The sequence below is a fragment of the Limulus polyphemus genome, unplaced genomic scaffold (genome assembly GCF_000517525.1).
Source record: "Limulus polyphemus unplaced genomic scaffold, Limulus_polyphemus-2.1.2 Scaffold2859, whole genome shotgun sequence".
In the NCBI taxonomy this organism is placed as follows: domain Eukaryota; kingdom Metazoa; phylum Arthropoda; class Merostomata; order Xiphosura; family Limulidae; genus Limulus; species Limulus polyphemus.
The window spans coordinates 123,863-134,801 of record NW_013668469.1 but is presented as its reverse complement, the minus strand read 5'-3'; the positions used below and the strand labels follow the sequence as shown (position 1 = coordinate 134,801).

The 10,939-nt window shown below is 32.9% G+C and overlaps 1 protein-coding gene across 1 annotated transcript in view; it reads left to right on the top strand.

The window, feature by feature from the left end:
- LOC106468072 overlaps nucleotides 1–10,939 on the top strand; it is a 21,728-nt gene that overhangs the window by 8,670 nt on the left and 2,119 nt on the right. Inside the window, exons 6-7 of the mRNA XM_013928471.1 lie at nucleotides 10,067–10,128; nucleotides 10,372–10,471. Of these exons, the coding sequence (XP_013783925.1) occupies nucleotides 10,067–10,128; nucleotides 10,372–10,471 (162 nt within the window). The remainder of the gene's footprint in view (nucleotides 1–10,066; nucleotides 10,129–10,371; nucleotides 10,472–10,939) is intronic.

Here is a 10,939-nt window from a genome sequence, read left to right as displayed (position 1 = left end):
AAAACTAGATACCATTGAAGCACCAGACAGTAAAGCTCACCGACACATTACATAACAATAGAAGCCCTTCAAAACATTTATAAAACTAGATACCATTGAAGCACCAGACAGTAAAGCTCACTGACACATTACATAACAATAGAAGCCCTTCAAAACATTTATAAAACTAGATACCATTGAAGCACCAGACAGTAAAGCTCACTGACACATTACATAACAATAGAAGCCCTTCAAAACATTTATAAAACTAGATACCACTGAAACACCAGACAGTAAACTGTCTGACACATTACATAACAATAGAAGCCCTTCAAAACATTTATAAAACTAGATACCATTGAAGCACCAGACAGTAAAGCTCACCGACACATTACATAACAATAGAAGCGTTAAAGAGATAGAAGATTGTGGGAAGTTGAGAAAATGCCCTACTTACGTTAAAGATATAGAGGACATTTGTCTGCCCTCGTCTCTTCTACTAAGAATAAGTATTAGTACTTTAAACTATGAAATGTGTTAATACATTACGATCTAAAGAACTGGGTGCTAGGAGAACCAGTTTAAACAGGAAAATCACAGCTACTTAAGTTTTAAGAATGAACTGTGAGAGTGGTACAGATAAAAAAATATATGGTGTTTTGAAATGTCTTTTACTCACTCAGTAATCCTATTATTTATATAGGAATTCCCAGAATATACAGCATTGATGCTACTCATTTATTCATATGAATTGTAAAAGTCGGACAAGCTGTTTGACACACTAAAAAATAGTTGCGAAGCCCAACGTATCATTCGATTTACCACTTATCATCGAGTTAAAATTGTTTGGGGGAATTGCACCTCTTTAGTAACCCCGGACAAAGGTCAGATCTAAAGAAAAAAGACTAGACTTCGTATAGTGGTGGAGTGTATATTATATGTATGATGTTTTGAAATGTCTTTTACTCGCACAGTAGCCCTGTATTTGTTTGAAATTTATGTAAATAACTCGGGGATGAGTAATAAATTGAATGATAGATTGGGCTTCACATTTATTTTTTTATCATTAATACTTTCACTTTTGTACGTAGGAAATAGAAGAATCTACTAAATTATCACCTGAGCTTATAGATGTTAGCTCTGTCACCTCAGAAGCCAATCTGTCCATTATGAGTGACGAATCTTCAATCAGTGAACTTAGTACAGACTCTTCGTTTTTTACCAAGGTAAGAGAAGCCCATCAAAAGACCTCTTTGTTGGTGATGTCAGTTGGTTTTACCAACTTACACATTAATGGGATCTAATTTAATAAATGTTTTGAAGGGCTTCTATTGTTATGTAATGTGTCGATGAGCCTTACTGTCTGGTGCTTCAATGGTATTTAGTTTTATAAATGTTTTGAAGGGCTTCTATTGTTATGTAATGTGTCAGACAGTTTACTGTCTGGTGTTTCAGTGGTATCTAGTTTTATAAATGTTTTGAAGGGCTTCTATTGTTATGTAATGTGTCGGTGAGCTTTACTGTCTGGTGCTTCAATGGTATCTAGTTTTATAAATGTTTTGAAGGGCTTCTATTGTTATGTAATGTGTCAGTGAGCTTTACTGTCTGTTGCGTCAGTGGTATCTAGTTTTATAAATATTATAAAGGGCTTCTATTGTTATGTAATGTGTCGGTGAGCTTTACTGTCTGTTGCGTCAGTGGTATCTAGTTTTATAAATGTTTTGAAGGGCTTCTATTGTTATGTAATGTGTCAGTGAGCTTTACTGTCTGTTGCGTCAGTGGTATCTAGTTTTATAAATATTATAAAGGGTATAGAAGATTGTAGTTAGTTGAGATAATGCCCTACTTATGTTAAAGAGATAGAAGATTGTAGTTAGTTGAGATAATGCCCTACTTATGTTAAAGAGATAGAAGATTGTAGGTAGTTGAGATAATGCCCTACTTACGTTAAAGATATAGAAGATTGTAGTTAGTTGAGATAATGCCCTACTTACATTAAAGAGATAGAAGATTGTAGGTAGTTGAGATAATGCCCTACTTATGTTAAAGAGATACAGGATTGTAGGAAGTTGAGATAATGCCCTACTTACGTTAAAGAGATAGAAGATTGTAGTTAGTTGAGATAATGCCCTACTTATGTTAAAGAGATACAGGATTGTAGTTAGTTGAGATAATGCCCTACTTAACTTATGTTAAAGAGATAGAAGATTGTAGTTAGTTGAGATAATGCCCTACTTATGTTAAAGAGTTAAAGAGATAGAAGATTGTAGTTAGTTGAGATAATGCCCTTGTATGTCAGTAAGTTTGGTATCAAATTGTAGATTATAATTCAAATTTTATTATTATACATTAGTTAATTTCTTAATTTTAAAGTAAGTATAAAAAAAAATACAGTAACATGAGTGCATGTGTCATTGTAACTTCTGCGGTACTATTGAAAGTTAGAAACAGCTGAAAGATAATGTTTTATAGCACTTTGCAGTGGGTTGGGTGTTGCCTAGTGGTTAGTTTGTGCATTTAAGGGCTAGAGTTCCCCATCCTATTACCATAAAATAGTAATACTCCATTTGGGGTCTTCCGGAACCGTATCGGAATGATGGCCAAGTTTAACTATTTAATCAGAGTGGTGCAAATATCCAAAACAAACTAACATATTGGTAACCAAGAGTCACATTTATGAACCGTGAAGCACACGTTACCACCTTCAGGTAACTATGCTTTTCATAATTCTTTTAGGCAATTGTTACTGCCTTCAAGGAAGATAAGCAGTTCTCAGATTATGAGGTAAACATCCCTAGGAAGGGATGGGAGTGACACCCAAGTTGACAATATTATCTTGTCCTTAACTACTGTGACACATTAGTCCTAAGGTGTTGGGTGTTTTTTTGGCACATTCTCACAAATTGTAAACTATAAAAAGATACAGTTGTTTTGTTGTTGTTTTATTAGTTCAGGGAAGTTCATTATGACAGTTCGAGAACCTCTGTGTTAGAGAATATTTATAATCAAGGTTAGTTATGGTAAATGTATGTTGATGCTATAGTCACGTAATTGAGGTGAGTGCCGAGTTGTTTATAGTCACCAATTTCGTTTGGTTAACTCTGTGTTATGGATGATATAAAGGCTTGGAATAATTAACATTCACAACTTAATGGCAGAAAAAATTGCATTGTTGCTTCAGGAACTATCCACTGTGGTGCGAAACGCTGTTGTTAAAGAAGAAGAAACTTTGGAAAGTCATCGACAACAGTATGAAAAGCAGGTGAACTCTCACAGACACCAACTGGCCAATATAGAAGGTTTAAATATGGACTTTGTCCAGTCTGTTACCCAGGAACTTCGCTTGCGGGACCAGGACATAGATAAGTTTCTAAACGAAGATATGTTGAAGGATGTACCCACAGGTATACTGTAATTTCATAAATTTAGATCCCAGTATAATAGTTGTAATACTTATGTTGAAAAAGCCACAAAGAATTAAAATGAAAAAAAAAGGTATTAGTTATTGAGGTATTTAATTAAATATATTTCTTTCAGGTTAAATCTTGAAATGTTTATAACCTTCTATTAATATTTATACTTCCCCATACTTGTTGTGTTTTAGTGGGATGGACTGGTTAGGTGTGATAAAACCTGATTAAAATGATTATAAAACATGCACTTGTATTTTGTACATTTATTTTTGATGTGGGATCTCCTCATAGAAATTAAAGCATATATTCATGAGGTTATCGAAGCTTAACACTGACTGTCACTTTCATTACCTGTGAATTTCAGCATTGAAATTTACACCATCCTGGTGTTTGTTGTTCTGTTGAAAAGTCAGCTAGTGAAGTATTTCTGTATTATCTCTTGAATATATATATATATATATTTGTAATTAGAGGAGCAGAACTAGTATTTATCTATATTTTTTTTTTTTAAAGGTTCTAGATTTTACAGAAATATCACTGTACTTAGTATATATTGAATTTTTATTTCTCTTGTGTACATAGGTCAAACCCCACAGAGAAAAGAGTACATCTACCCTCGGGCTTTTGCTGCAACCTCACCCCACGAGAGGATCCTTGAGAGGTTTAGAAATACACTTGATGTCCAGAAGGCTACCGAACTTAGTATTCCTGATGAATCTGATATTGAAGTGAGCATATATAGATAAAACTGCATAAAAAATTACCCTTTTTATATCGACAGTCCACGTTTGAAGTTTCTCATAGAATTTCAAACTCAATATAAAAAAAAAAAAATGTTCCGCTCTTTATATTGATAGTCCTTGCTCAAACTCCAAAAATAATATTATTTGATTATCTTACATGCTATATTCTGTAATTTTTTTTTTTCCTTTTAAGTTTTAGTTTGGAAGTGTTATTATTTAATTTTTCAAAATTGGATACATCAACAATTTTGTTATAAAAAAGAACTAGTCACGTTTTGGTGGGAGCAGGATCAAAGTTGTTATCCTGCTTCTAAGTCAGGTTTTTGCATCATTTGAATAATGTTGTGTGTATTTATAAAGCGTGGCCGGGCGGTTACGGCGCTCGATTCGCAGTCTGAGGGTTGTGGGGTTAGAATCCCCGTCACACCAAACATGCTCACCCTTTCAACCATGGGGGCATTATACTGTGACGGTCAGTCCTACTATTCGTTGGTAAAAGAGTAGCCTAAGAGTTGGCGGTGGGTAATAATGACTAGTTGTCTCCCCTCTAGTCTTTCACTTCTAAATTAGGGACGGCTAGCGCAGATAGCTCTCGTGTAGCTTTGTACAAAATTCAAAACAAACAAACAATTATAAAGCTTTTTATATGGTTTAGTTGAAAGTAGTCTTTGTGTAACTAATTGGCTCATAAAACATTTCTGATATGGCATGCTGCTGTAACACTTCATAAATGTTTTTCACATATTTCTAATATGTACAGGTTCCTATGATACTGGTCTTTAGCTGGGCTAGTTTCATAAGACTGTCATATAAAATTATATAACTCCAGAATTTTAAAATTAACAATTTTCTAGCAGAAATACTTCAAATTCTCACAAATGGTGTAACATTTTTTTAAACCTATTTTCACTGCTTGTTATAAACATCTGAGGAAAATTACAAATAATTATTTTTCTCATTAAAGAACTACAAATACTGTTATTGAAATGTATTTTGGCAAGTGATAATTCAGATTGTTTACAACAAGTTAACGGAGTTTGTACTAGATTATGTTCAAAATCATAAATAACATTCAACGTTAAACTGGTACACAATTAAAAACATTTTATTTAGGCCTATCTATGGCCTTCAAAAAGTTGACGACTCTACGTGTTTCGACGTTACAACGTCATCCTCAGGATTATGTTCTTTAGAAACATTCAATCTTTATTAGGATAGTTTTTACTGCCTTTAACATTTCTATAGATAAAAGTCATAAAATCTTGAAAAAAAAAATTACCCTTTCAACCAAAAAATGCTAATAAACAGATTCTGAACATTTCAAGCCAGTTGACGTTGCTCAATGAGCCTGCCGTATTTCATCCGTAATATCGGACAGTGACACACAAATGAGACTTGTGACACAGGAGAGGCAATATTTCAGCTGGTTGAAGCGTATGCCTGGTAATTAGAGTCACAGATTTGAAAAATGAATTGTGCTTTAAATTTTTCACTTCATCAGAAACATTTCTAACTTTGCATGATGGTGTGCAAATTTAAAAGTTTTCGGTATCGTAAGATGTTAAGAAAATGCCCTACTTATGTTAAAGAGATAGAAGATTGTAGTTAGTTGAGATAATGCCCTACTTACGTTAAAGATATAGAAGATTGTAGGAAGTTGAGATAATGCCCTATTTACTAAAATAGTGGTCCAATAAAATTTTGAATATAAGTCTACAAACATGATGACATGTCCTTTTACCCCTGACCATAAGAAAACCCATTGAGTTACGGTCAATCATATTTTAGTAAAACTGATACTACAAAGCATTTTTATCTGAAGCTGTTATTATATTCAACACAGTTCGTGAGTAAAAGTCTTCTATACTGATATTTTTACAAAGCATTGGACACTTTTGTATTTTTTTGTTACGTGTGAAAATACCAAGGAATTATTAAAATTTCTGGGAGACAAATAGCATTTCAAAGTTTTGGCCAAATGACCTTTATCAGAACTCATACAGGTTATTTTACTGAAAGGTTGACTGAATATTTCTTTTTATCACAGATAACCACTGCTCTCTATTTTATTATGTTGCAACTGGCTTTGTATTACGATACGTTTTTTTTATATTACAGGCCATGGACTTTGGTGTTGAAGTACAAACAAAGCAGGAAATGCTGCAGACGGAGAGTGTTACAGCTGCTGATAAAGTAGAAACTGTAAGTATAGAAGATTCTTAAAATAGTCCTAGTTTCTCACTCTGTGTGTGTGTGTAAGTTAGAACCAAGATGTCTAATATCAAATTAGAAACTAAAGCTGCTACCCATAACAATTTTAACTATATAAATTGATCAAAATTTCATGAACTACGTATATATAAAATGAAATAAACAAATCATATAGTTTGTCAATAAAATTTTAAAGGAAAACGTCAAAAGTGTTGAGGATATTCTGTCTACCAGACGTATTAAATGAATAAAGAGGTAGCTGTCATAGAAGATCAGTTAGGGGTTATGTGTCGGGTGTTTTAAATCCCAACATTACTGCTGTCTCTGCAGCCAGTTGTGGGTATGGTAGTCAACCCCAGAAAAATTTTAATTTGCCTTTAAAATTAGTATCAATGTAGAAATTAATTCATGAGGAAAGACTTAGGAGTAACAGAATATCCAAATGCTAACTTTTTTATGCCACTCACCAGGGGGCCATAAGGGTACATTCCAGGTTTAGTGACAATTGATCCAGTGGTTCACCACTTATAAGCAGACAAACACTCAGACTTAAACTTGTAATTTGCAGTCGGTGGATATGCTCACATTTTGTTTTAATAATAACGTATAAGGAAACCCTGTGGCTGGTTTGTTTTGTAGGCATGGGAGACTACATACCAGGAGGTAGAAGCCAGAATTAGAGAACATGCAGAGGGTCATGTTCACGAACTACAAGCAAACAGATATCGTCTTCAGGTAAGAAGGTTCGATAAAGTACTTATAGCTAAGATATACTCGTGGGCTGTGTAGAACGTAAAATAAATCTTCAGATAAAGGTATCCTTATTTCGTTACTATTATTGTCTGTATAAATCTGACATCGACTTGGACACTTTGTGAAATGCCTGCATAAATTTTACAATTTACAGTTTTTACATTTCATGACTAGTTTCATAAGGTATCCTTATTTCGTTACTATTATTGTCTGTATAAATCTGACATCGACTTTTATGAAACTAGTCATGAAATGTAAAAAATTATAATTATTCTCTTGCTAGCCTACAATAAAAATGGTTTGGTATATTGTACCCAAACCTTTTGTAAAATACTGAATAAGATACTGTGAAGGTCGCAGGGGTATTGAAAAGTCAAGTTGTTTCTTCTATATTTTACACATACTAAAAAAACATCATAATTTTATTGTATACAATGTTATCATTACCACCTTAAAGTTAGCTTTCTTACAAATACCTGGTGTTTCTTTAAGTTAAAAAGCTTAAGTACAGGTTGAAACAAGAATTACCAGCCAATAATATATGAACTAGGCGACTGTAACATGTAGATACTCAATACTTTGTACACTATACAATTAATGTCTTTAGGGAGCCAACCGTTAGATTATGTATGAAGTGAAGGAGTAAATAAAAATCAATACACATAATATTAAATATCTTATTACACACATTTGTAGAATAATTACTTTAAAAGACATGAAGGTTTATTTAAAGTGATGTTTTAGGCATATATGTTTTATTTGAAAAAGCTGCTTTTCTATACTGGGAATATTTTATATACGTGCATAGTGGGATTGTGGCTTAGTCTAGTCATATATTTGCTCATTAATATGCATTATATGTAGAGAATTTAGTTACACAGAAACTATAAATATTCACTATACTCTCAAACAAATCTCCATGACAATCTGAAACTGTAGCTTGACATTTTACATCTCGAACTAATGTGATCAAATAGTCAATAGCTACAGTAAATCATCATGAACCGTATCAGTTAGCTACCATGTCAAGTAATCTTTTGCCCATGGTTGAGCATAAAAAAAAAAGCCAGCAAACAAGACAGATAAAAAAATTATGGAAACAAGGCTGGAGATACTATAGACATTATCTACTCAAACTTACAAATCCCTATTTTGCCTCGACCAAATGTAATTCTAAGTAACAGCATGGAGCCAAAATGGAGGTTTTTAGTTTGAGTAGATAATATCTAGAGAATATCCAGCCTTGTTTCTTTACTTTTTTTTTTACAATCCCTATTTGCAGGTTTTTAAATTCCCAATTTTTTATTTATCTTTCACAAATATAGAGGATATATTTAAAACTTTACCTTGTTCAGTGCTGTTAGCTATTGTAGTCTTAACTGAGTGACTGTACCTAGCCACTTAGATAAAATGTTGCAATCCATTATAGTTTGCTGCTGAAAATTCTAACTGTAGATATATTTAGTTTCTATCATTATTTTTTTGTCTTAACTTTGGGTGTGAGGTAAATAATTCACCTTTGAACCATTAGTTCAAAGTTTGTTCTGGGATATTTTGTTGCTATTGTTTTGAGAAGTTGGAAGGTTCACATTTGAATGAGCACGTTACTACAGTTAAATACAGTAGTGTGTCTGTTGTTGATGTTTTATATGTAAAATGATCATGTACCAGTAATTTAAGGCAGATTTAACACTTCTTTGACCATTTGCATACTCTGTTGATATGTTGTGGTGTACATCACGTAATTGGGTATCTTGTCTATAATGGGTCAGAATAGTTTATTTATATGCATGAATATATTATGCTTCCATTAGTCTATGATACACTGTATAGGCAGAACCTGTGTAGAGTACTATCCATTTTGCACTGGTAATCTAACTAATTTATCCGGTTAGAACTTCGGTGTTGTTATAAATTTTTCTCAGGTATTGGTCAAGCTAATATTTAGGAGTGTGTACAAACCAATCGTGGCATTCATGGAGAAATAGTACTAGTAACAATAAAAACTGATTTGCTGCCAATAAACATATAGATTACCATTCCCAGATTTGTTAGTACTCTCTAGGGATCTGTTCAATAATATGATTTGTATCATCTGAGATATAATTCTGAGTAACGTGAACTTATACAAGCATCGCCTTAATTTTGAAATAATCCAGTAGCTAGATGTTTCTTCTTCTGATTTACTTTGCAACCTGAACTACTATTTTAAAAAAACATGCTACATCTGGTTCGTGTAAAACCTAACGCTTATAAATGTAAATGTTATTTAGAAAAATTACATGCTTTGAGCTGTGGTTACGTAAGCTTTGGCTTTTTTTTTATTCTTACACAAAGCTTTCCACACAATCTAAATTTAAGTGTAAACTCGTGATTATAAAAACTTTTTTAAACTCAAGAAATTAGATTAAGTTTTTATTTAACTGTGGTGCCTGAGAGCAAAACTGCACCACTGACTTAGAAAAAAATCAAACAAAATAAAGTTGTAACTATTCTTCCACACATCAAGCAAAAACCTTCAGAGTGGAAATTTATTTAACTAAGAAACTTTATATGTTTACATTAAAAAAAAAAGTGTTTTGAATTTGGCTTTACTTGAGCATACTTTAAACGAAAAAAATATTCTTTGTAAATTCCCTAATCCTTTAATTTTTTTACTGAGCGTAATACATCACTCACAACTCTAGTTGAAATAGTTTTGAACTTGTAACTATGATACTAGTGTTGTTTTGTTGATTTTAATCAGTCGCTGGTTCTCATTTTTAGTTGTCATGGTGTGATGTAACTGTCTATATCTTTGTGATCTAAGCATGTAAAGAAAGCACGTGGGTATTTTAGAATGAATTAATAAATCGTCTGTTGTTGGTGGAGGGAAGTAAATATGTATAAATTGTACTTATTAATGTTTTTGTTGAGTGTTACTTTCTAAAAAACAGGTTTCATAAGTCTGTCTGTCTCTTTTTACAGATTCAGGATGATCTTCGTGAAACTTCCGTATCAACCCAGAAATGTCAAAGTCTAATAGAAAAGTGAGATTAACAGAAATATGTTTTTCTGAAATATTGTGTGCATATAATAATATATGTTTATAGATCTAAATAATAATAAAAAGAATTAAACATTTTGTTCCTCATCATTCTAAATATTGCCAACATTCAGTACATGAAGTCATATAACATAGTATTGAATACTTGCAGGAAACTTTCTGAAGTTCTGTTGTGTTTGACACGACTAAATAAATCAAAGAAGGGTATTTTTTTCTTTCTTTTCAGTCACATAACTCAGGTAAAAAATTCAGGCAACGAGTTTGAATCAACTTGCATTCGAGACCTACAGAGTCTTTCGCAGGAAACACAAGATAGCTTGCAAAAGGTAAAGTCGCAAGTTAAATGCATCATCCTATTGAGGTCAATAACTCATTCATTTGACAAATAAGTTATCTAAATCCACTCTGCTATACAGCCATAACAGATAGGAACATTCGAGTACACTTTGTGAAATGCCTGCATAAATTTTACAGAATAATTACAAACTGGCCATTTTTAAGCTATCTGCACTAGTTGTCCCTAATTTAGCAGTGAAAGACTAGAGGGAAAGCAGCTAGTCATCACCACCCACCGCCAACCCTTGGGCTACTCTTTTACCAACAAATAGTGGGATTGACCGTCACATTTATAACACCCACATGGCTGAAAGGACAAGCATGTTTGGTAGGAATGGGATTCGAGGTCAAGTGCCCTAGCCACCTGGCCATGCCGAGCCAATAATTAATGTTAATGTTGCATTATAAAATTACAAAAAGCTACATATGTATAGTAATACAACTGTTATCACTCTTAA